The sequence below is a fragment of the Aulostomus chinensis genome, chromosome 19 (genome assembly GCF_037954235.1).
Source record: "Aulostomus chinensis isolate RoL2024-O1b breed Wild chromosome 19, RoL_Achi_v1.0, whole genome shotgun sequence".
NCBI classification, from domain to species: Eukaryota; Metazoa; Chordata; class Actinopteri; order Syngnathiformes; family Aulostomidae; genus Aulostomus; species Aulostomus chinensis.
The window spans coordinates 17,535,224-17,561,962 of NC_141338.1; the positions used below are offsets into that span (position 1 = coordinate 17,535,224).

Genomic DNA, 26,739 nt, shown 5'->3' on the forward strand with positions numbered 1-26,739 from the left:
AGAAAGAGACTTTGAATGTTCCTCAAACAACTACAGTCTTCAGTTTGCTGGATGTTTTGTTTCTGTTGAAATTCGATGGTTAATGGTTTTACACACACACACACACACACACACACACACACACACACACACACACACACATATATTCAGCAACAAACTCCTGGCTGGATGATTAGCACCAACATCAAGGAGGTTGTGTGATCGCTGCGGTTTCTCCGTCTGTCATATACAAACTACGAGGCAGATTCTCACCAAACTTAGTGCAGGGATGTAATATCAGCCAAGAAAGAACCCATTGCATTTTTGGGACACATCCATGTTATTTTTACCTCAGCTTTGGCTGAGGTCTTTCGTCTCCAAGCGCCTGTCATGTTCTACAGCCTCCTTGGCAGAGGTATTCTCTGGGTGATATCTAGTGCCGTATGCATCTTTGAAAATTAGAACCAGCAGGATGACTCACATGGTGAATCATTTATGTATATAGATATTCATAATTGGAAGTTTTTCTCCTGCAGAACCAAACTCTTCTTCGTGGCAGTGTCAGCTCATTTGGACGGTCAGCGTCTGATGATTCTTCTCTCTGACTCAGGAGAGTCAGTCCTCGTCCAGGCATCCGAAGTCCTCTTAGACTATGAAACACTTTTAAGTGAACTCAGACGCTGTGAACCTGCTGAGCTGCAGGCTCCTCTGCTCTGAATCAGACTGGATGTCAGCAGCGACATGCTCCGGGCGCTTTTGACATTCCTCCTCAATCACTCACTCTCACACACGCTCCAGCGTCTGGTATCAGAAGTGAGCCGGGGCACGGGGGGGGGGGTGGAGGCATTAATTCTCTGAGTTTTTGGTTATTCATCTACACCGTGACAGGTAAATCTCTCGGAGGGTGTGGTTTGCTTCAGGTAGCACACAGCGAAGGTTCATCTATCATTCAGCTGACTGACACTGATGGCTGGACCGGTGTCAGGCCTGCATCAATATGTAATGTGATACGTGCTGCATGGCAGGGCTGTGATGCTGGGGGAGAGCTTTCACTGCAGCTTCACCACTAACAGCTTCCCTTCATCTTCCAGGGAAAACTGATACAAACACAAAAGAGTGGCTTCTTCCCCAGTTCATGTGTGAAACCCTGTCTGGACCCAAAGGTGAGTCACCCAGGTGCGGCGGGAAGGGAATATTGCTGTCGTATGTAATTGCTGGTTCTTGAATATTCAGTGTGTGTTGTGTGTGACAGCCGTTCCAGTCTTTTTCCAGCCGACAGTCGTCCAGGGAAGCAGACTACTATGGATACCCCTGGTAGGACCATCCAGACATGTTGCATTTATTCATATGTTACAATTTGTGTGTATTCCTTGTATGTGTTTATGTAAATTACTGCCCGTATACTCAAATGGCTTATAATAATAATACTATATGTAATTAGGAATGACATCATTGCTATGATTTAATGAGCTTTCGAGCTCTAGCACTCACACTTATTTTGTTTCCTTGAAATCTTCTTTCTTGTTCATGTGTAATGGAACTTTGTCCCCGATTTATAGAATTTTTCCTCTTTTTGAACCTGTGTTTAACTGGTATTTTTCGACTCGTTCAAAATCAAGATTTAATGAAGCCGTTCACTCTTTTAAGCAACATTTCATTCTATCTGTGTTGAGGTCTTCGTCCATGTGGGTTCCTTCAGTGTGACCCTGACGGAGCCGCTTATTGCCAAACTACTAAAGACCAATTACTTCAGGCTTATTCCGCCTCAATCCCCCACCGTGTCGTGTGATTACAGAACTGTGCATCAGTTGGTCAAACCTCTGGTTCTGTGCTCCTCTGCAGGTTCGCTGGAAACATGGAGCGCCAGCAGGCCGACAACCTTTTGAAGTCCCACAACAGCGGGACCTACCTTATCAGAGAGAGGACGGCCGAGGCCGAGAGGTTCGCCATCAGCATCAAGTGAGTGTTCCGCAGTTTACAGGAGGGACAGATCTCAAGGGAAGACTTTTATCCACAACTGGAGGAACAGAAACTCTCCTGGGATTGTCCCTGTCAGCATTCTCTCTGCCTCCTTTTGCTCCAGCTACTAACCACTCAGTAACTGCCTCTTTTTTTTTTTCTTCATTTAATTCCTGTTTTTTTTGTGCATAACAAATGAGAAAATCCACCCCAAAGAGGAATAATACATGAGTTCTCGTCTTGTTGACCTTTAAAATGATAAATTTAGTGCGTCAGACCTTCTGGAACACAGAGCAACCCAATATTTGATACATTGAATAAGTAGAAAAGGATTCTTGAGCCAGTGTAGCGTTTGACTTTACAGATTTAACGATGAAGTCAAACACATCAAAGTCATTGAAAAAGACAGCTGGATCCACATCACCGAGGCCAAGAAGTTTGAGAGTCTCTTGGTAAGTTACTCAGAAATACCCAGAGTGCTTTGCGGTGGAAAAAGCGTCAAACCAAACGCTGATGTTGTTTCTTTCCTGGTGTAACAGGAGCTGGTGGAGTACTACCAGTCACATTCACTCAAAGAGAGCTTCAAGTTGTTAGACACCACTCTGCGATACCCGTACAAGTCGAGAGAACGCTCGCTTACACGGGCCAGCACGCGCTCACCAGGTACGTCAGAGCACACAGGTATGACCAGAGGGAACCTTCACACGCAGCTGATGACCACACACACACACACACACACACACACACACACACACACACTCACATCCTGCATCCTTGATTGCTAGGTCATTTTTGTGAAATGAACAGAAACATGACGCTTTGATTGGGTCGGTCAGGAAGAACCTGTTACCGTTTGGAGCAGATTGGTGGCGTCAGGAAACAACAGCTTTGTTTTGAATCGATGTTCTCCTTCTAGTAGGTCCATTTTGGATTTGGTCAGAAACAGCTTCAGAACGTGGTGATGGGATACTGGGAGGACTGGGATCTCCTTCAACAGTGTTATTAACTGATGTAACTGAACTCTACGTGGTCAGATCTTTACCAAACGTCCCTCAGTTGATCGATCCACAAGAGGAATATGAATTTTAGTCTTCGCCACACCAAGGGGTTTAGGAACTGAACCTGATGATTTGATTTACATCAAACTTACTGATGATGTCAGGCAACATAATGCTCAGTGAGTTTGCTCTCTAGTGCCCCTTTGTGGACAAAAGAAGTGGTATTTTCACTAAAGTGCCTATGGCAGTGTTATCAGGTTTCACCTCCCTCTCATGCTATGGAACACACGCCAGGAGCACACACATGCAACACACTCCTGGTGTGTGCGGGGGTGTGAGGGCCTGCTCAGCCCTGCTTTCACCTTTCATTCAGGCCTGAAAGTTCCAGGGGCTCAACCGGTTCTGGGTTTGACTGAGTTCCCCGTGGTGGAGGAGTGCACTATGCCAGCGTCGTTTATGTTTACTGGGCTTCAGTTGTATGAATGCTGATCAGTTGTAGTCTAGTGAAGTTCCTCACCTCTGGGTCGGATGCAACTGAACCACTTGGTCTCCCAGAAGATCTCGAATTAATTATCTTGAGCCTCGGCTAACAAGCAATAGAACGCCATCAAAGATCTGGCAAGTAGAATAGTTGGTGGTGGCTGGAGAACCAGCGCACATCAAACCACTCTGTCATTGACCTGGAGTCAGTGAAGGCAGTGTTGTGGTGTCTCCCTGTGGTAATATGGTGGTTCAGTCCACTTTAAGGACACTTGGGCCGACACCGTACACGCCGGAGGGTTGACATAGCTAATCTGATGTGGGAATGCCTCACAATACATCAGGGAGAGGTGGAGGCGTTGGCGGCTAGAGGGACCCGTGGGCTCAGCTCGCAGCCACCGTGACCCAGAACTGGATCAGCAGCAGTCTGACAGAGTATTTTTTGTTAACAATATATAGCTGCCCGCTCCCATGATGAATGAGTACGACAGTGTTAATTTGACTCCATAAAGATGTGATCATGTGCAGGTCCAGCTCACAAATCAGATCCCTCGCCACCTCGGCTGTGGAGGGGAAGAATAAATAAGACAGGCTGCCTCCCACTCTCTCCCCAGGCCAGTGACTCTCCTGACTCATCCAGAGAAGAATGGAGGTAGAAAAGGAAGACAAACTGCAAAAAATAGATAAAGAGTGGGAGACAAAGGGGGGGGGGGGGTTGTGTGCTAACCCAGAGGCTGACCCTGGCTGCCCTCTCCAGCCGTAAGAGGGTGGGAATCCTGGCTGTGGCTCTGCACTGGCGCTCGTCCTTCCTCGCTCTGGCACTATCCGCTCTGGCGTTATCAGCTCTCCTGGACGACACCAGCGAGGCGCTATCACTACGGCCCTCCTGATTTCTGAGTTGGGTCTTTGCACGGGAAAACGTGCGGCTGCTGCTCGGCTGTACGGAAACATTTGTCATCACAGCGCAGCTTGCATGTTTGGTTTGTTAGGAGTTGGCGGCAATCACAGCCCATCACATCAGACTCTCTCATCCCCGTTACACTCACAGCTCTCTGAAGCAGTGTACTGACAGTCTGCTAATGGACTAAATTGCCGGACAAGAACCGCGAAAGAATATTCGCCGGGGATGTCACTGGAATTCATTTCACGTTTCACACATTACACTCAGACAGTAAGGATATTTTTGGGATAAGAAAGGTCACGCAATAACCACTCACTCACGTACATGATCATATTGTACAAGTATTTTTCTAGGGTAAAAAGCAGAAAAATTAGTTGCAAGTATTTCTTTTCACTTCAGTCACTTTTCGAGTTCCTTTCGGTGTGGTTTGTCGTTGCTCTGTGGTAACAACGACTGAGTCATTACTGCCACACGGGGAACAAAACTGGAGTTCTTCTTTAAGCCTTTACATCAGCGCACAAGCTGACAGTTCCCACAATGATTCTGTTCACAATCCACAAATAATTGTAGAGTTTTGCAAATTCTTGTTTTCGTCGACCCACTAAAGCAGTCAAATCACAACACCGCAATTGTCAAGATTAAAGATAATGAGAACACTCAGAAAGACACAACTTCAACGTGCTCCCTTTTAAGCTTCTTTATTTTTAACTCTGCTTTTCTGGCTCGGCACACTTTGCTTCCTCCTCTCTTCTCTCCTCCTCCTCCTCCTCCTCCTCCTCCTCTCAGCAGCCACCTGCGCCTCCTACAACTTCTCCTTCCTCAGTCCACAGGGCCTCAACTTCTCCTCTCCTCAAAGCCCCGCACCTTTTTGGTCAGGTACTCACTTTCTCTCTTTTCTAGCTGCACCTTGTCAGCTTGAATGTCATAATAAGCTTCTTTGCTCGAAAACCCCATTACTGCTTTTCTGTGGCGCTCATCCCATTAATGAGACCGTTCTTCCCAGATGACATCCCCTCATTAAATCAAGGAAAAAGAGATCTTCTTTTCTCCCCCATAGCATTGTGGTGTTGTTACTCGTCATGTTCATGTGTTCCTTTATTGCGTTACGTTGAACACTGGTCATCTGTCTTCCGCTCACCCTTCACCTCCCTCCTACACAGAGACGACCCCCAAAAAATCCCACGTCACCTAAAAAGTGTGTTTTGCCTTTCAAGCTCTCACAAATAAATCGTTCACAAGAATGTTTCATTCCTTCTTTGTGCCTCTACAATGCAAAAAGAGTCAGCCATGTATATTTAAAATGACGCTGACAGGTGACAAGATACGGCCGCAAAACAACAGCATGACTGTCCAAATGTGTCCGTTTACAAACTCAAGTGCATCATCCAGTACAACCTACATCCTCCTCATCCAGATGTGCGCTCAGCAATACACTAAAAACAGTTCAGAAGTGCTGTTTGGTTTTAGCACGAGCGTCAAGCTGAATATTCGTGGCTGGCTGGGGTCACGGTGCTTTGTGAGGACTGGAAAAGCAAAACAGAATCGTTTGGCTTTGTTTGTGAAACAAGCTACTTGGACGTGCATTGAGCCCTCTTGTTTTTCCCATTTTCAGTCTTTACTCCTCGTGTGGTCAGCACAGCAGTGGCCAGGTACAACTTTGCAGCACGAGACATGAGAGAACTGTCACTGCGAGAGGGAGACATCGTCAAAATTTACAGCAAGATCGGTGGAGACCAGGGCTGGTGGAAGGGAGAAGCTAACGGACGAGTGAGTCAACCAGGAGACGCTTTTGTTTTGTTTTCGTCTGTTTGATCAGACATTTTTGGAAAAGTCACGGAAATAAGCTCCCCCCTCACAGAACAGGAGATCATTTTCATCATTTTATCATCTCTTTTGATTAAAATATGTTTTTGAGCGTTCATGTTGCATCAAACCATTTGCTTGTTTGAAATTTTAGGTCAAAACATACTGGTTAATTTAATAAATCTTGGAAAGCTACTGAAAATTCATGGAATTTGATTGGTAAAAATGCTGGGTGAGGGGTAAAACTAGCCCACTATCGCCCCCCGATGGTGAGATATCTCACCGCTCCAACAGTGAAATTATACTGCTCAGCACAGCCTCCTATGTGATTGACCAAATTCTTAACAATCAATTATTGCTCATCGATTACCTCTGCACATCCGTAGTTGTTATTATCGCGACCACCATATTTGTTTCTCCTAGCGTTAGCCTACATAGCCTAGCCTGGACTCCATGGCCTGGAGAAATGCGAGCTCCCTCACCTCCATTTTTGTTAACTCCACAATCCTCTTGTGTGTATTTTCATGAGACTTTGGTGTGTTCAGTTGGTTTGTGCTCATGTGGTGTGTGAGAGTTGTATCTGGAGGTTTAGCATTGTGAAGTGTATTCAGAAGATGCCACATGATCTGCACTCTGCCTCCAAAAGAAGGCGTGATGAGGGCTTTCTGGGTGTCTGAATTTAACAATTACAGGCTTCCTATTAAAAGCTCTCCAGCCGGCGGTGGCTGTGGCGCTGCTGGGAAAAGTGCCAGTCTAATAGGCTGCCATTAAAAGGGGATGTGATGTCAGCTTTTTTTTTATTTTAGGGATGCTCTCTTTTGGGTTTTAAATGTGATGGTGTTAATGTGTGGCTGTGGACCCCAGTGAGTGTGTCCACTTAACCGCTGCGGGGTGTTGAGGGTCTGTGTGTGTCTGCTTCATAGTAACATGAGGCTTTTAGCCACTCCACAACCTGCAGGAGGGAAAGTTAAACCAGGTCGTAGTTCAGTTTACCAACTGTGTGTGCAGTAATGTTGAGTTTTTTACAAACACACTAAGAGCCAATTTAAAACTGGGGAGTACACGCTTCCATGAAATCCTGCGTAGCCTCTAAAATCCTGTCTCAAAATAAAACAGTGCATTTGGCGAAGACACCCCCCACCCCCCACCCCCCAACTCTTCCTCTGATTGGCTGACACTGATCCATCTCTCTACACATCTAAACTAGGCACTAGCGAATAAGAGGCAAAGTGGGGTCGGGGGTGGGCTAAGTCCATGTCTTCCTGAGGCCTTTAACATGTTGCCTGACTTACTCAAACATGGAGAAATGCCTTGGCCCGCACCCATGGGAGCAGCCAGGACAGGGTGCAACGGCTGTCGAAGCCATCTTCTCAAGAGCTTCCAGTATCAACTCTGACAGAGCTAGAGTGGTGGATGTTAGCAGTGCTAGCCTAGCTACCGCTGGTGTTAGAGCCATCTGTGGAGGTCGAGGGGGCCACAGCAGGAGGAAGAAAGTTTTAGTTACAGGACATTAAAAAGTTTGGGAACCACTGACGTAGAGCCTCTTCTGTCATGTAGCCAAGATACACTGGACAAGCTGAAACTGCACGGTCGCTAGCTCTGCTAACGTGAACGTGGATGAACGATAGAATCAAAAACATCCGTGATCAACCCGACCTGCTCTGGAGTTCAGCAGCCATAGTTCTCCACCTGCGGCCAAGCCGGCAGCTCCTCGGCCTCGCGCTCATCAACAAGTTTAACATTTCGTTTTTTAATGACTTGAGCTTCAACTGCTTGCTCAGTGCTCGCCGTCCTAATCCAACAGGCACTAAAAGTTGTTGCTTAGCAACAGCCGAAGTATGATGGATGAGACTGCTGCATCTGAGGTCTGCACTTATAAGACAATTATGCATATCCTCCACACGTATAATAGGTCAGCTAAAAGTCTCCCTCTTTCAGCCCGTAACAACAACTCAGGTCACACGCGTGGTCGCATCATCTCACACAGAAGTTGATGTCGACTCTTTTACGTTTCAGATTGGCTGGTTTCCCTCAACCTACGTGGATGAAGAGGGAGTACAGTAAAGCCTGGATGTCGCCTGCCAGGCTGCCTTTAAATCAGGAACCATCTCCTATCTACTGTTCTCAGAGAAAAGCACTCACTCTCTCACTCACTCTCTCACTCACTCACGTTCTCCAGGAAAAAAAACAACTTTTTTTTGTCGATTGTTTTCTCTGACTGCCCATTCAGCAGCAGCGTTTCTTGCCCCCATCTTCAAGTATGCCTCAGCTTTGCTTTTCTTTGTGTTTTTTTTTCTTTTTGCAGGATGTCCTATTTAATTTCTGCACAGCAACGAGGAAAAATCAAAAACGGAACGACCCTGTCCAGCAGAAAGTGACTGTGGATAGCTTTACTTTGAAAAGGCTCCCCTTTGTTGCAGGTCTATGCGAGGTGAAAGAATTGTACAGTATAGATAATTTATTGAATAGAGATTATTATCATTACTAATGAATATTGTGCAGAAGTTGCAAAGAATCAGACGAGAAAAGTGAAATAAAGAAAAAAGACGTGCTCTTTTTTTCTTTTTCTTTTTTTCATGTTGAGAAATTTTGCCTTAGTTGTCATGGTGATGCCTTGTGGGCTCCCACCAGTGGAGGGAATCGACTGACTGGCTTCTCATGTATGCATGTGCCCGTGTGTGGCCCACACAAATACACACACACGCGCGCGCGCGCACGCACACACACACACACACACATGCGCACACACACACACACATACACACAGACCAATGTACAGTACGGTGCCTTTGAAGAACGGTCATTGCTCACTGAACCTCAGCCAGTCAAGAACATCGCCATCCCCAAAATGACCCACAGGACGTTACTGCCGAAGGGGCGAGGCACTTGTAGAGAGTAGCGGGGCCACGTCGCCCCCTGATGGTGAAGCGGAGCGTTGAACTCATTCCAGAGAGAGAAAGACGGAGGGTTTTTATAGCAAACAGTCAAATCCACACTTCATCCGTCTGGACGTGAAAGGGAAACATCAAGACATTCCACGAGACAACCACTTCTAAATCTTGTTGTTCATCGTTTCTTTTGAATTTTATTTGCACAAGATTGTTTAAGTTTTGAGAACTGGACCAACTGTTTTATAGTTTGAAGCCAAATTCAGCCATGTTTTAATGTCTGCATGGAGTTTCATCAGTTGTTATTTTATTTTGTACCTTGCCTTATTTTTACAGATGATCAGGTGACGGGATTTTGCTGTCTTTTATTGCCCCCCCCCCCCCAACCCCCGTCTAAGTGTTAATCAATTTTCATGCGTGAAACCGATTCCGGTGCTGTGCAGAACTACGAGAAATAGAAGAGTTTTAATTCCAAGGAGGAGAGAAGGAGCCCTTCGGAGGTGCAGCGCTCGGTGTTTCCTTTACCTTCCATAAAGGTGTCAAAGATTTACAGCCCTCTTTATTTATTCAGACAATGTTCCGGTCTCCTGGTATTTATTGAGCTCAGCTGCCTTTTGAAGGAAACAAAAATATTTAGTGTTCAGTTTTGATGGACTGTTTCTGTTCTCTGGTCCTGTAGGCTTTAGACGCTCCACCCGCTTCTCCACCGCAGAGCTTTACTGACGGTGGAAGCCGTGTCCCGTAGCTGTCACTCAAACGTCTTCTGGCTAAAAAGCTGAAAGATCTCAAGCATCTGAAGACACTCTACTGGGTAGTAAAGGTCGAACACTGAGCGCTTCGGCTCCCGGCGCTTCATCAAGACCTGTTTAGTCTCCGAACGTTCCACTGTCTAAGATGTGTGTCATTGCAAAGGCCCGAGAGACACAAGTCCTACCACTGTGTGCGGGGGACGCGCCTCCGCTGGGATCCAGTCGCCGTTTCTGTGGTGGACAAAAACCCGTTGCATGTGACTGTTGATATTTCAACTCCTGTCAGTACATCCTCCAAGAAAATATGTACTTAATCGTGTACATTTTTTTTTTTGAATTGTTAAATATCTTCAAATGAGGTCTATCATGAAATAAATATTTCGCTTTTGGTTTAAAGTTGGAGACGGGTCATTTTTTTTTAGCATTGCTTATGAAGGAAGAAGAAAGGAGCCAGATGAGCGGAATGAGAACATCTGAGTTAGAGACTTGCAGAGAGACGCAGAGCGATGGCGTCAGCAAGCCCACTGGGAGCTTCAATCACATTACATTGCTTCTTCATATGAAACAATATTTGCAGAAATATTCACGAGGTTGGATTTATCAAGACTGACGCGATGAAAATGAAGCAACAGGGGGACCCTACTGGGATGTGGCCCGTTCTCAAGACTTTTGTTCAAGAACAGCTTCTGTTGTCATCTTTTTAAAATACAGATCAGATTATAAAATGATTTTCAGGTGGAAAAATGTCCAGTAGGGCGATTGGGTGGGTGATTGATGAGAATCAGATGACCGTCAGGTGTCATGGTCAGAAGCCTTTTCATCAACATTTCTCCTCCCTCGTCCTCGTCTCCAGTAACGCCACACGAAAAACAAACGAAGGATCACAATAATGATCAATACTCTGATTTGCATTCACTTTTATTGTGTCACTGCTCATGAAGGGATGCAACGATTCCCCTGTTACCCACATGTAGGTCCCGGGTCGTGGCGTTCAAAAACAAGAGTGAAACTCAACCCAAAAATGTAGTTTGCCATTCAAGAACTCACAAACAGGAGTTTTCCCTCCTGCATTGCTTCTGTGTGACTACAAAGAGCAGAAAGAGCCAGCCACGTGTACTTAGCTTGAAGCTAATGGAGTAACGGCTAACTAACGCTCCAAAAATGGCGGTTGACAAACTCAAGTGCGTCATCTGGTGCAGTCCAGGTCGTCTTCGTCCTGCCGTAAACTCAGAGAACTTGAAACCACCTCAGCGTGACGCCTGTGGTTCGTCACTGCTCACGGTGGCGCCGAGCGTGACCAGCTGCTGCTTTCAGTTGAATCAAAAGGCTCGCACTTGTTTGTGTTTATTAACAATCGCACAGAACTGGAGGTTATTTAAATCTCGAGTCAGAGGGGATGAGTGAGCATGAAGCTGTATCAGTTAAACCCAAGTTTTTGTCTTGTCTTGTTTTTGAGCTAAACGTAGCGGCGGCGACTGGCTGCTTCTGCCTTCTGGATTCACAAAGAAGTGACGCAGGAAGGAAAAAACATCTGTATGTATTTGTAAGTACTTGAAAGGCAAAATATCACTTAAAAAGTGAACATTACAGTCATGAAAACAAACATACTGCACTGCCTTGTCTTCCACGTCAGCAGTCTGGACAGTAAATCCCTCTCAGAGTGGCTCAGGTTTTGATGGTCAGATTGCGTATCCGTACCGGCTGTCATATTCCACCGGCCTGTGTGCGACCGGTGCGCGTTCGTGGCTGTTGATGGACGGGGTTTTTGTGTCCCCATCATCCAAAGTGCTCAGCTCCGTCAGACCAACCTGACTGTAAGTCACCTGTGGGTGCCGATGGCTGTTCTGGCTCGTACGGCGACTGACCGGGCGGCTCTCAGGAGGCGGAACATCCTCTCTGTTAGATATCAGAGCAGACAGGTACTGCAGTCAGGTCAAGTGAGTTACCTGAGGTCAGGGAGGAAGATTCTCCTCATGTTAGAAGCATTTGGAAGGATGTGTTCAGGTCCAAGTCCCACTGAACTGAGAGATTCTGACACTTGAACTGCAAATATTTGGAGTAACATTTGGAAAAACCCTTTGATCCATTTATTGACAGAGACGCACCTCTTCCCTGTAGGTGAGATCACAGGTCTTTGTGTTCTTAACTTGTTCCCAAAAGTGCAGACACTCAAACTGAAACCTCCTTTGACAGCTTCTTTTCAAGCGAACGATGAAAAATTCACTCGGAAGCCGATTCGAACGCACGAGTGGCGTACGGTACAATCTTCCCTCGTCAACACAGCTGCCAGCGTTCAAGCTTAGAGGCTGCTTTGCATTCTGCGTTTAAGTAACTTCGCAGTAGCAGCAGACATTTTTCTTGTCTGTCAAAGAAAGCTGATCAGCTTTGGCATTTTCTTTTCCTGCTGAGGCCAAGGACTCCCATTTTGAAATATGAAATGATGAAGTGTATGGGGCTCAGGTTCTTGTGTGTGTGGGTGTGTGTGTTGCCGTGAAACAAGACAGGACTGTTGTGTACACAGTGTAAACAAATCAAATACATGTACCACTGAAACACCAATTACGAGAGTAATGTACAGCGTTTATGCATTTGTTTTGTTCTGCCTCTGATGTTCACGGTATCTTTCTTACATATTTATTCAGATTTAAAACAATTCACATTCACAAGAACATGCGGCTTTAAAATTAATTCAATTGTACACACACACACACACACACACACACACACACACAATATAAAAGAGCAGAGAAATACAGCTGTACCAATATTTTTGTAGGCTAACCTGCACGTTAGCGTTGCCATGGATTCTTTATCTGTCTTTGGGACTACTGCTGAAAGCAATTTAATCTTCACAAATACCGCTTTTAAGATTTTTTTAGGCATAATTGCAATTGTTAGAAGTACAAAGCTAACGTTATGCTACAAGCTGTTTCATGGTGTGCAGTGGAGTGCCTGAAGTAAGTTTTGTGCTTCACACAAGCTTGTGAACTTGGAAGTTTTCTTGTGTGTACACAAGGGACTAAGCATGACTAGAGTTTCAAATGTCCAATATAAAGTGGTCACGTTTGGTCACATGGTGTATAAACAGGTAGACACAGATAGAAATGCAGTGTATATCTGTCTGTGGGAGAATGTGGGATGTCGTATTCTCCTGCCACTTATTGCTGGGGTAGCTAACATGAGCTAGCCTGGTGATGGTGGAGTCAGAGATGGTACATTTTTGTCCCTAAGTTCTTACCTTTTTTGTACTATTATCATCGCTTTTAGGATCCTTCTTTTTTTTATTTTCAGTGCTCTATGTATTTTAGGTGAAACCCGGGGAGAGCAGCAGGTACCTAGGCTAACAGCTAACGGCCAGCTAAACTTAGAACGGAATTCAAAAATCATCAAACAACTAGAATTATCTAACAACGCTAGCATACGAACCAAAACACTGAGCCAAACACATTGTTGGATTCAAGTTCTTCACACACCAATACAAGCTAATACCTGAGTGCTCACCACATTGCTCTGGAACAGTTCGTTCACATTTGCCGTCCTCTGCTCCTTCTGCTACAATTGTGTTTTGTATTTCTCCGTGCAGCAGATAAACTACTTGAAGTAATTTGATGCTCTGTGTGACTCATCTCTGTGCTCTTCTCCACACAGTAAAACTGCACTGTTTACCTCATCTACTAAATGACAGCTATGAGAGCAGCAATTGTCATCTGGCAGCTTCTCTAGACGTCGCCATGTTCTTGGGAGCTCTGGAAGTGAGAGACCATGTCAGGCTTGTGGCTGGAGGTGTTTGGCTGTCTCCTATACACAACAATGTCCTCCCACACCGACGCTGCTCCCGTTTCAACCTCTCCTCTGAAAGCACGTGGGCTGCGCTCAACTGCATGTGAACCATAACTCCCAACTTTTTTTTGAGGGGGGGGGGGTGGGGGGGGCACTGATTATTTGAAGAGGCAGAAATCCTCACAGAAATGTCAAGATGGGAGGTCAGCTGCAGATCATCGCCCCTGGAGAAGATTGTCATTCTGCATCCTCTTCACAATGTGTCCTCCTCTATTAGTTTCACTGTTTGCACTTTTGTCGAGCAGGAGAGGTACAAAAAAAAAAAAAAATGAAGGTCCAAAAGAAAAAAGCTAATAAAAAAAACTGGAGTGAAGTGGGATTTTTCTTCCAAATCTGATGTTAATGAGGAGATTTACAAAATGACTCGAGGCAAATCATTTGCAGAGAATTGCTCTGAGTGGTGCTATTTTAGTGCTTCTTGATCATTCACCTGCTCATTATTATCTGTAATTGCTCCACTGTGTTTTACCGCCGAGTGAAATCAGCTTTTTCAACTGAGAACAGAGAGAATTTAAGGTCACGTATCCGGGGAGACATTCACAGTCCAACCCCTGCATCTCTTCCTCCACGGCTCAGGAGACTCCCACACGTGAGCGGCTCCTTCCAGACACGACGCCGACGGGTGTGTACGCAAAAACCCAACCCACGGAGCGACCAGTCAGGCCAGAAAACACCACCAACTTGCAGATGTGACGTTCCAGCAGCGACCGAAACCTGGCGGACCAGCACGAGCAATTTGAAGTATTTCCAAGGAAACGCAGCAGTCGTGATAAACAGGAACATTTCTCAGCCAATCATCAGAGCTTCAACTCTGGCTGCCCCAAATGAAGATAAACACAATCGCTACACCGTATTTATAGAAGTCTGCTGGATTCTTCTCTCACCATAGAAGCACAGCGAGTGTGTGGTGAGAGAACATTTGATTTGATCTCTGCGGTTTGGGGATTTAAACATGTCTTTGGGTGAAAGCTTTGATATTTGCTCAGTGTTGTGGGTGCCAGGTTCTTAGTGGGATCATCTGAACAGTTGCTTTGAACTTGTGCAGTCACTGAAGGAGCATCCAAGCAGATAAACACGCATGTGATTATTTGTTCTAGGCTTCGTTTTTTAAGAGCTGCTTCATCCTACGTGTTGTTTAGAAGTTGGTCGTCGTTCTTCGATGTCTTCATGGAGATGTTTCCCTCCTGCTCCACTCCTCGTGGGTCAAGAAAACACTACAGCTACACACTTCGTGGAGACTGAAGATTAACAACAGCTAAACTGTGCTAACACGTCAGCATTTAGTGTGCAGGGTAACCCAGGTTGTCTTTATCCAGTCGTATAATCCAAACTGCACAAACACTTTCAAATCGAGCTAAAACGACGGAACTGCAACTGTTCTCTTGAGCCGGAGCGCCACGCAGCTGAGATCCTGTTCTCCAGCTCCGTGGATGTGTAGAGAAAACAGGTAAACAGCATCAAAGGGGCGGAGCTTCATTCATCCCTGTGAGTGGCTGCGTCCAAATAGCCAAGTAGCAACCTACGTCCTATTGCTACAACCTACGCTACAGCCTACTCCTACGACCTAAACATGGCGGCACCATTCGGACACCCTAGAAGATTGGTGGTGAAGCACGACCTCTGCTGGCAGAGCACAGATACCGCAAATAGGTAGAGAGCACCATCGAAAGCCCCACCTGCTGGCCTGACTGTCGTACTGCACTCCACTCTGAACACACCTTTCACTTGTTCTCTATTATTAAGCACAGTAACGCACTTTTAGTCGTCAACGACTATAAATGTTTGTGTTGCATAAGAATGGGAGACTGTTGGTGTACGACTGGTTGAAGATTAAATCTGAGTTTGTTATGAGGAGTTCGGCTGTTTTAGTTGCCTTTCGTTTAGAATTTGGGGTTCAACTAAAAAGCCGTGCAGCCAAAGGCATTGATAATCAAAGCAGACATTTTGGGTGAACGATCAGATCCAGCCAGGAGTGAGCAGCGGCGGAGACCAAGGGAGCGTGAGCAGGAAATCTGAGTAGGAGAGAAATGACGCTCTCATAACAAGCAGGCTGTTGAACAAAGGCGGGGAAACACGTGATTTACTGTAGAAACATCAATTCCCCAGTTGAGCAGCTGCACGCCGCCGATGCTGCTAAGTGTTGGCCCGCTTTCTTAATTCGTGCTCTAAAAGCTGAACGTTAAGTTGAAGGAAGTGAACGTCCAGTGTGCCGGAAAAAATCCTATTCTTAGGAGAATAATTAATAAGGGGGGAAAAAAAGAGAAGCTACTTTGCAATGTGGCTCCAAGATTTAATTAAAGTGTTGATATTAAAGCTGCTCGTGTAAGAAGAGAACACCCACGAGTGTTTGTTGACACTGGAGAGGAAGAAGAACGAGGAACACGAGGGAGGAAGAGCGAGGAACTTTTAATGAATCCTGCATGAGCGTGGAAGTGCTGGTGTTTGCTGAGGAAAATCAGAGTTTGTCCGTCTGCTCCCCCAGGGCGTGACACTGTGCTACGACTGCTTCGTTATTTGTCCAGACGCTTCGCTCACCTGCACGTCAGGATCAGCGTTACCCGAGAAACGTAATCTGACAGCGCAGCTCAACGATGGTCACGATACAGACGGAGAAATTAGATGGCAACATTTTCTCCTTCATCTGTTTTTGTTGTATTCACGTGTTTTTATTATTTCTGTTCTTCTCGTTGGCTCAAAGGCACTTAGGCTGAGCCTGGAGTCTGAGTTTGTCTCAGGAGGTGATTTAACTAGACCACACTGGTTGTCTTTTTCCCGTCAGAACTGAGTTTGATGGTTGTTTCATCATCTTCACCTTCCTCTTGTCATTCTTTTTCTCAGGTTTGATGTTACCAACGTGTTCCGCTGCTTCCGCTCACCTCGCATTTCCTCCCTTTAATCTGGTTCTTAATCTGGTTTTGTTTCATATTTTGATTTAGTTGTGATTCCACTTTTTGCTCTCACAGTTGTTCTGTTTTTTTACATTTTTGGTTCACATGCACTTCTCATTATTATGTCCTTCATGCTTCTTTATGCCGTTTGGCCTGCGGTCTCGTCTGACGCGTTTAGACCTGACCTCTTTTAGAGCTCCATGTTGCTCCGTGTCTCTCTGGCTTGTAAACGTGCTGATATTTTTGCCTTCCTCAGGTATCGTGCTGCATTTTGAAGCCTTAAATACTAAAGAAATACTTACTTACATGGTTACTAATTCATGCAGATTATAATAAAACTCTAGAGATGCAGACATTTATTACTTATGGGACCAAAGTGTGTGTTTTCTTATCTCTCATTTTCACGCTCAGGTCTACAATCATCAGCAGCATTGGTATAAGAAGAACACACTTTCTTTATTGAAGTAGTAGAAGTACTCAGATAAAGTAGTACTCTGGGAAAAGTCTCACTGCAAAATCCTACTGAAGTAGAAGTAGAGATATCAGATTTAAGGTCCAATGGTCATGTGACCTTTAGAGGTCAAGCACAGTGGTCATGTGACCAAAGATGTCTGGTGTATTGGTCATGAGATCTTTAGAGGTCTGGTGCAGTGGTCATGAGACCTTTAGAGGTCGGGTACAGTGGTCATGAGACCTCTAGAGGTCGGGTGCAGTGGTCATGAGACCTTTAGAGGTCGGGTACAGTGGTCATGAGACCTCTAGAGGTCGGGTGCAGTGGTCATGAGACCTTTAGAGGTCGGGTACAGTGGTCATGATACCTTTAGAGGTTGGGTGCAGTGGTCATGAGACCTTTAGAGGTCGGGTACAGTGGTCATGAGACCTTTAGAGGTCGGGTACAGTGGTCATGAGACCTTTCGAGGTCTGGTACAGTGGTCATGAGACCTTTAGAGGTCGGGTGCAGTGGTCATGAGACCTTTAGAGGTCGGGTACAGTGGTCATGAGACCTTTAGAGGTCTGGTGCAGTGGTCATGTAACCTTTAGAGGTCGGGTGCAGTGGTCATGAGACCTTTAGAGGTCGGGTGCAGTGGTCATGAGACCTTTAGAGGTCGGGTACAGTGGTCATGAGACCTTTAGAGGTCTGGTGCAGTGGTCATGTAACCTTTAGAGGTCGGGTGCAGTGGTCATGAGACCTTTAGAGGTCGGGTACAGTGGTCATGAGACCTTTAGAAGTCTGGTGCAGTGGTCATGTAACCTTTAGAGGTCGGGTGCAGTGGTCATGAGACCTTTAGAGGTCAGGCACAGTGGTCATGTGACCCAAAGATGTCTGGTGCAGTGGTCATGAGACCTCTAGAGGTGGGGTACAATGGTCATGTGACCTTTAGAGGTCGGGTACAGTGGTCATGTGATCTTTACAGGTTGGGTACAGTGGTCATGTAACCTTTAGAGGTCAGGCACAGTGGGCATGTGACCCAAAGATGTCTGGTGCAGTGGTCATGAGACATTTAGAGGTGGGGTACAATGATCATGTGACCTTTAGAGGTAGGGTACAGTGGTCATGAGACCTTTAGAGGTGGGGTACAATGGTCATGTGACCTTTAGAGGTTGGGTACAGTGGTCATGAGACCTTTAGAGATCTGGTGCAGTGGTCATGAGACCTTTAGAGGTTGGGAACAGTGGTCATGTAACCTTTAGAGGTCTGGTGCAGTGGTCATGTGACCTTTAGAGGTGGGGTACAATGGTCATGTGACCTTTAGAGGTCGGGTACAGTGGTCATGTGACCTTTACGGGTTAGGTACAGTGGTCATGTGACCTTTAGAGGTCAGGTACAACCTTCACCTACCTGACCTTCAGAAGTCAAACGGATGAATTAAGTGGAGTAAAAGTACACAGTCGAACCCTCAAGTCAAGTTCACATACCTCACCAGTGTTCAATACTGAAGTACAACTACTTCATTGGGAGGAGCAGAACTGTACCTGATTTCATTGGAGAACTCCTTCTCGTACTGACGTCTGCTGCACAACTTCCAGTAGAGAATTCCGAGGAAGACCAGCAGGATGACGACGAAGAGGAGGGAACCCACGACGGTTCCGACGATCACTGCTGCTCTGTTGGGAGCTGGAACATCAGCAGGAAGCGGTTTACTCTCTGTGGCGCTCTGAGGCAGCAACATGTCTGACTGTAGAATGTCATCGTTACCTCATGTGGGTCGACTCAAAAAACAAAGCAGAACTACTTTCATGAAAAATGAATGTTGTTTTTCTATTTAGCAAAAACGTTATTCTATGATATTTAGTTGTAGGTTAAATAATTAAAAGAACTGAATTGAATTAACCCCGCCTCTCTCCCGAAGGCAGCTGCCCCCCCGCGGCCCTTAGAGCAGCAGAAAAAGGATGGATGGATTTAATGAGGATATTTTCTCATGATACATCTGGACTGGCTTTGATTAATCAACACAAATTAGGACTAACTATGAGAAAAGCTAAAGAACTGTCCTGGTACTACAGCCAAGATCTTTGCTGCTCTTTGCACAGTACAAGTACACATTTACTGGAACTATTGTACGTTTCACTACCACTATAACAACTACTGCTACAACTTCTACTAAAACTACCTCTACTGCTAATAAATAGGCCTTCTCTTGAAGACTCGTTAAGAACAGACAGGTGAAATGCTTTTCTTCTAGTGAACTCAACAGGAGAGTTTAATTTGTTTTTCCACGTACGACGCAGGTGTTTTCCTCGCCGTGCCTCCATCCTAGGACTCACCCAGACAGACCAGGCCACTGAGCTGCGTGACTCAATCAGTCACAGAGCCGGCAGCTCCGCCACATTCACGTCTCTCCAGCTCCTCACTAGTGGGAGACCGGCTCCAGATGTCTTCAGTTGTTTGTTTGTTTTGTCTTTTACTCTCTTCAGTGAATTTCCTAGTTAAAAGTAACTATTGAATTTTCTCAGAAGACAAAGTTCCGATGGAGGAGAAGGGAGCCGTGTTGTCCGTCTCGGGGAGGGGAGCAGGTCTGGGAGATCACCCTGCACCTGAAAGGACCCTGAATGATTTCCTGCCTGAGGCTAAAATCTGAGGCGTGAGACTGGAAATTCACTTTTACGCACATTTGCTCCTGTGGAAGCTCTTAACTCTTGTTTCTCACAGAGCCCGGCAGAAATGTCCACTGCTGGTCCTTAAATCAGGGAGAGCTTCAGTCCCGAGATGCCTCGGACCCAGCAGGAACCTCAATGAACCCGTCTCTAAAATCGCAGCTAAACATGCTGCAGTTCTGTGCAACTCAGGTCTGGAAGAAAGTGCCGGAGGAGCTCCCACTTCAGACACCTTTGAATCCAGGATAAGAGAACCTTCCACTGGAACACTGACTTTACTTCAGATTACTCCGTCTGTAATTGTTGGTTTTATTGTACTGCCTTTTTGTTTGATTGTTGTAATTCCTCTTTAAAGGGAGTTTTCTGCTCATTTAAATGAAAGGTTTTCTTATTTCATTTCCACTTCAAAATGTGATAAGTTACATCATGAGGCTGATACTGAGGTGCTTTTGAAAAACATTGCTTAATAGGTAATAAGCCCTTATAAGGTGCTTAGTATGTGTTAATAAGCTGATGAACGTGTTAGTGGTAGCATCATGAACACATTTACTGTTCGAGACGCAGGATCACCTTTACTAGCTTTTTAATTCTTCAGAGAATGGGACGTGATTAGCATTCACTTGACAGCGATTAAATATTTAGTTTAAACAGCTAGAGAGTTCTGTTTTATCCTGAACAAGACACGCGCCTCACCTCAGATGCAGCCGTCGGAAAAAGCTGCGTCGTTTATCTCTGAATTATAAAATATGGAATAAATCTGGTAAAGAAAGGAACAGCATATTAGACAAGTGAACCTGTGTCTGACAATGTAACAATACATGTGTTGATGATGCTAATATTAACACTTCGATTGTCTTTCTACAAATGCCACTAACTAACTTATCACCCATGAACGTGTGCTCATACATAGAAGCGTTTGCGTGTGGGCTGATGTATGATGACATCCTCAAAAGGGAGGAGGGAGGCTGGCATGGTTCCACGTCATTTCCTGCCAGCGCGACCGCCGACTGCCATCAGAGCAGAGAACTAAAAGGAGTACATCTAGGTAGTACTTGATGACATGTGGCGTGTCACGTGTGATGTTTGTGAACGGAGTATTCCGCTGCTGGTGTGTTCCCTCACGTTTACTGGCTTTCAAGTTGATCCTGCAGCTCTCAGCTCCGACAGCATTATTCGCCTCACAAAAGTAGACTCCCACAAAGCTCTGAGAGTGGTTGCTGATTTTCAGCTCCCCAGTGGCAGGGTCTGAGAAAACACACAAACACACAGATCAAAAACATGCCGCACTTTCTACACGTTCAAGGGGGTCACGTCTGACGTGGTTGCTAGGCAGCAGAATACCTCCATAAGCAACATGAAACCTATGATTAGTTAAGTTTTCAAAAACCAGTTAGAGACGTGTGTTGTAAAGCAGCAACATTCTTTACATCCCATACTCTTTTGGATGCAACACCCACATCATCATGTTTATATATATATATATATATATATATATATATATATATATATATATATATATATATACACACACACATATATTGTGTAGATATCGTATATATTGTGTATATATATATTGTATACATGTATGTGTGTATATTTATATATATACATACATACATACAATATATATATAAATATAGCACAGATTTTTTTCACTGAAAAGAAAAAAGGTGTTGACTTCCTTCCTTCCTCCCCTCCTCCCCCCTCCATCCCAGCACCTGCAGTCTCTTTGATTTGTAGTTGCATCCCAACTTCAACAGGGGTCAGACTTACTCTGCGTGCCTGGAGCAGGGCCGCCGCTGCCGCCGCCGCCGCCACTACTCCTCCTCCACGTGTATTCTAAGGGAGAGGAGCCTTTTGCAGACTGGCAGTGCAGAGATAAAGGCTTTCCGACCAGCTCTCCTCCTTCCACCCAGCATTTAGGCACAGATGGCTTCACTGGAGTCAGAGAACAAATGAGGATTTCACCATGCCAGTTTCATTCCTCTCTTTAAAAAAAAAAAAAAGTTTAGCTTTAGTCTTTAAAATCTGATTCCCACAATGGAACCAATCAATGCATTCTGTTGCAAAACTTGAATTTGATTTATAAAATATAATCTCTGTGCATTGCGTGAGAAAGTTGGATATGAGATGATTGAATTCACGCAGTATTGTCAGAGACCTGAAGGCGCTTCAGTCACAACTGGTATCTGACTTCTGCTGAACTGCTTCATCAGTTTCTATCTCACTCTCCCAGTTCTGGATCCCACACACAACCTGAGCTATATGATGACTTGCTTTCGTGCTGCTGATGTGTGAGACTCTGCAATAAATATTTATCAAGCTGCCGGTTTCCATTGAGGATGAGATGATTCCGTCTGATAGCATTATTATGAAGTCATAATGAATTGATGAGTAGTTAGTAGTAAGTGTTTTATATCCCCTTAATTGAAGGTGCTCCGTAGATTGTATGGAGAACAAACCATAACTTTGCGCGGTGAAATGATTTGCTGAATATATTCTCAACCCAGAGATATCACAACCTGACATCCCTCTGTCACTGCACAGCAGGTTCTGCCGGCACTCGTCTGACTCGTGGACTACCTAGTCATCACTCTTGAGCAACAGCCAGACATATTTGGACTGCTTCACCTGGGGGGTGTGACTATCACCCATTCAGAGGGGCTTTTGATGGCCTGATGAGGTCGTTAAAGCCACATTTTCTGCTAAAAAGTAGAGAAGCAATTCCAAGATTCCCCCATTCAGGAGCTGTTTGAGGACGCCTGAAAACCCCATTCAACTTAAACGACAACAAACACAAAATGTGCTGAAGTGCAGGCATTTCCACTGGCATGTGAAAAGGGAATTTGTCACCTGAACTGCCACAGTGGGAAATTCTTGAAGCTGCCCTCCAACCAGCTCAGATACAAAGCACTCCAAGAGCCCACCTCCACCGAGGCAAACTTTCAGACCCTGGCACTTCAATGCTCAGGTCCTAATTAAAGCTGTCTGCCATGAGAGCAACCCCAGCATGTGGTGGCCGAGGCTGTTTTGAGGAGCGAGAAGGAGATGAGAGCTGATAATATTTGGATTTTGCATAAGTGAGAAGACTAATGTTGCACTGTGGTCCAAACATCACTGCGACCACTAGCTTACGCTAGAGAACACAAGCTAAAGGTTATATCACTCAACGTCATGCGAAGACATGACAGTGCAAGTGATGTTGGTTACATTAGGTTTACCTCTTGGAGCCACTTGGTGGTATTAGGAAGCAGATTTGGTTTGTATAGTAGTTCTCATCAGTGCAAACAACAACTGTTACCTTTGAAAAGATCAGACCAGGTGGAGTCCTGATAAAGGCACTGTGAAATATCAACAGCCTCATTATGGTAACACCACACAAACTCACACTCTTCATACCTCGTCATGGTAACACCACACAAACTCACACTCTTCATACCTCGTCATGGTAACGCCTCACCAACTCTCACTCTTCATTCCTCATCATGGTAACGCCTCAACAACTCTCACTCTTCATTCCTCATCATGGTAACACCACACAAACTCACACTCTTCATACCTCGTCATGGTAACGCCTCACCAACTCTCACTCATCATACCTCATCATGGTAACGCCTCAACAACTCTCACTCTTCATTCCTCATCATGGTAACACCACACAAACTCACACTCTTCATACCTCGTCATGGTAACGCCTCACCAACTCTCACTCTTCATACCTCGTCATGGTAACACCACACAAACTCACACTCTTCATTCCTCATCATGGTAACGCCTCACCAACTCTCACTCTTCATACCTCGTCATGGTAACACCACACCAACTCTCACTCATCATACATCATCATGGTAACGCCTCACCAACTCTCACTCTTCATACCTCGTCATGGTAACGCCTCACCAACTCTCACTCTTCATACCTCGTCATGGTAACGCCTCACCAACTCTCACTCTTCATACCTCGTCATGGTAACGCCTCACCAACTCTCACTCTTCATACCTCGTCATGGTAACGCCTCACCAATTCTCACTCTTCATACCTCATCATGTTAACGCCTCACCAACTCTCACTCTTCCACACGATCCAGGACACCAATCAGGGAAAACTTGGGCGGAGCTAAGATTCCCGTGACTGAGCGTGAATGACATCAACGTGTAGGCAGGTGACAGGTGTGAAGCCCAGGATAGAGCCACTGCCAGACTTACCCATGACCACCAGGGAAATTTTGCGCATGTCCACTCCAGGTGATTTCTTCACTTTACACTGATAGGTGGCACTGTGAGCAAGTGATAGCTGAGCCATCAAGAGTGACGCATCACCCATGGAGGGGTCACCTGCTGCAAAGCTGAGCCCCTTCATGAGAGTGGGGTCCCCGTGGTTGTATGTGCTGCTGCTGGTGTAGGACAAGAGCTGATGGAAAACAAATAGCTCAGAGTCACATTGCTCAACAAATCACACCAAACTGCTCATTAAATTTAAGTTAAAGTCACATTAATCATCAAAACTTTATTGAATTTCTCTCTTCGATGGAAAGTGGCAAGAATTTGTTGCTAGATGCTTGTTTGTTTTGGTTTTCTAAAACTCTATGAAAGGTCTGAAAAAGTAGCTGAATCAGAAAGTAAACAGCTGACTGCCCAGATGCCAGGGAACATTCCACAAGTTCTACTTATGTCAAAGAGAACGTTTTATTCTAACTTTAAAAAAAAAACAGTTTTAGGATATTTAATCAATTCAAAAATTATTGTCATTTAAAGTTTCGGTGTGTGCATGTGCGTGTGTGTCAGAGAAAGGGGGAGGTTGTCTGGTCATAGGGTAAACTTGAGGATTTCTTATTCCAGAGGGTGACAATATAAGGGATATTAGGGTGTGTGTGTGGACAGTAAACAGAGTCCAATATCTGGTAGTTTTCAAAAACAGACAGGACAAAAAAAAACAACCTCTGTAAACAATCTTTCGCTGACCTTGCACACATTTCCATGACAACATTATAGTAGAATAATAAATCAGGACTGTTTGTCTGCCAGCTTGTGCACCCTTTAATTCAATGATTTGGAAAGTTGTTACCATTTGCTCTACCATTGCATTTAATTTGCACACGAATCAATAATCTCAACTTGTCACTTGTCTGGAGCAGCACAAGGATTTGGACTCTTGCCTGTACAGGCAGAGACGGAGGGAAAACATCCTTCCAATTCTCCAAGAAGAACCACTCCTTCCACTTCAGACTCCTCTTGTCTCCTGGACTGATTTCTGATGCGAATGCATTAGACGTGAAGCTTAAATGCTACTTATGTAAGATAAAGGTTGTACTTTTCTCTTTAATGTTCATCTGATTGTGCTGTGAATGTTAATGAATTCAACTGTGGTTGAACTGGTCTCCCTTACAGGTCACTGATTTGCAAATATAAAATTGGAAGCTAACTTTGCAGTGTTCTAGTTTGAAATGGAAGCATTGGGAGCATTGAATTGCTCCACTTCTGATTAATTTCTTGCTTAACAGAATAATTTCGTCCGTGCGTGGGCTGATTGAGCATACAAAAACACATGCAAGGATACAATTCAACATATATGAAGAATAGATTGAACATGAATGAATATTATGACAGATATACATAAAATCCATGCCTTTGCCCCTCTGCTATTACAAAATGACATCTTTAACAATAAATTATTTTTGAAAATGGGAAATGACTGACTCAATGAATATGAGATCACCTTTTTTTTCTAGAAAAACAAGGGTGTCTTGAAAGATTTGTACCTTATGATCCAGGTATTATCTGGGTATCAAGTACTCTTACCATCTGATCTTTCTGCGTGATGTCTGGACTGACCACAGACCACTCGATGTCCAGTTTTCCAGTATCTGCAGGGCTCGGGGTGAAGCTGCAGCCCAGCGACACGCTCTCCCCCTCAGCCTTCTGGATGGTCTGAGGCCCCGTGGATGTCACCTGCATCCCCCGTGCGCATCTAAATTCTCCAGAGAGACACACAAGTCCAACATTTACCATAAATATCCACCAAGCAGCTCTGCAATAAAGATTACATCATGTGTAGCAGATCATGAAGATTATAATTAAATACATTTTTAATGGACTCTGGTTCAGGAGGAGTTGATTTATTTTAGTAGTCATTTTGGAGGCTGTAGCTTGTGGTCCTGTTGAACCACTCAGTGTTTTACTGACAGGCGTGTGTAAGATCGTTTCCATCCCATTTTTATGAATTAAAGTGACAAAATATTGACAGAACTACAAATGAAATGAATTTGTGAAGATGAACTGTTATTTCACAACTACTTTGGCGGATATCAACAAAAGTTAGTATTAACGGTGCATAAAGTGTTTTGCATTATATTTACATACATGTACACATTGTGAATATGACAACGTTGTATCTCTTTCTTTTTTTCTCTAACAAGCCAATATTGTTCATCCCTGCTTTGATCTCATCTCAGAAAGCCACCCATTCACAGGCTTCATTTATTCTAGAAGGGGAAAAAAAAAGAAGAAGGTGCACAGGCATTCAAAACAAGTGTTGTATTTCCTCATTCCAGACAGAATCTCCAACAAAAGCAGTTCAACGAGCAGCGCTCAGTCAAGGGAAAATATAAATCAGGTCAAGTAATAACAGTGTATTACTCTTGGCAAAATTATTCATGAGAAAATTATAAATATTTGAAAAATAAACACTCCTCTGACAAAATTACAATCAAGTTTATTTTGTTTGTGTTGGGCTGCCATGCCATCCAATGTCACTATCATCTTTAAACTGATTTAGTTCAGAGATGTGAGCTCTTGGCGATGAAAAACATCATTTCAACAGGCAGAGAGCAGGGCAGCTCCGTGAGGGCGGCCATCTGCCTTGACTGGTTCAGGTGGAGGAAAAAGGGGGGATGTTTTCTTCCAGACGCAAAGCTACCACAGTCAATGAATCACGCTGGATAAATGAGGAAGGAATTCAATAACAGACCTATTTTGGTGGATTTGGTTGGACTACAAAGATAGGGGAAAAAAAAAAGTTTTCCATTGAGGTTTCTTTTCTTTTTCGACATGTTCAGTTTTTCATCACATTAGAGCACAAATAACAAGAAAGCTGGGATCAGACTCAAAAAATATGTAGGCCAAAGCAAATGCACTCAATAGAAAAGAGAAAGGTGTTCAG

The 26,739-nt window shown here is 44.7% G+C and overlaps 2 protein-coding genes across 5 annotated transcripts in view; one reads left to right on the forward strand and one right to left on the reverse strand.

The window, feature by feature from the left end:
• Positions 1 to 10,139, forward strand: part of vav2 (vav guanine nucleotide exchange factor 2) — a 199,379-nt gene extending 189,240 nt beyond the window's left edge. Inside the window, exons 24-31 of the mRNA XM_086186636.1 lie at positions 1,071 to 1,142; positions 1,232 to 1,293; positions 1,822 to 1,938; positions 2,303 to 2,390; positions 2,478 to 2,601; positions 5,104 to 5,193; positions 5,930 to 6,084; positions 8,137 to 10,139. Of these exons, the coding sequence (XP_086042762.1) occupies positions 1,071 to 1,142; positions 1,232 to 1,293; positions 1,822 to 1,938; positions 2,303 to 2,390; positions 2,478 to 2,601; positions 5,104 to 5,193; positions 5,930 to 6,084; positions 8,137 to 8,184 (756 nt within the window). The 3' untranslated portion in view covers positions 8,185 to 10,139. The remainder of the gene's footprint in view (positions 1 to 1,070; positions 1,143 to 1,231; positions 1,294 to 1,821; positions 1,939 to 2,302; positions 2,391 to 2,477; positions 2,602 to 5,103; positions 5,194 to 5,929; positions 6,085 to 8,136) is intronic.
• A 558-nt stretch (positions 10,140 to 10,697) lies between these two features.
• vsig8a (V-set and immunoglobulin domain containing 8a) overlaps positions 10,698 to 26,739 on the reverse strand; it is a 70,350-nt gene continuing 54,308 nt past the window's right edge. For all 4 annotated transcript variants that reach the window (XM_086187848.1, XM_086187846.1, XM_086187847.1 and 1 more), the window contains 6 exons: positions 25,380 to 25,555; positions 23,787 to 23,991; positions 21,355 to 21,519; positions 20,704 to 20,826; positions 18,460 to 18,601; positions 10,698 to 11,653 (listed from right to left, as the gene is read on the reverse strand). In XM_086187848.1, coding sequence (XP_086043974.1) covers positions 11,437 to 11,653; positions 18,460 to 18,601; positions 20,704 to 20,826; positions 21,355 to 21,519; positions 23,787 to 23,991; positions 25,380 to 25,535 — 1,008 coding nt within the window. In that variant the 5' untranslated portion in view covers positions 25,536 to 25,555 and the 3' untranslated portion in view covers positions 10,698 to 11,436. The remainder of the gene's footprint in view (positions 11,654 to 18,459; positions 18,602 to 20,703; positions 20,827 to 21,354; positions 21,520 to 23,786; positions 23,992 to 25,379; positions 25,556 to 26,739) is intronic.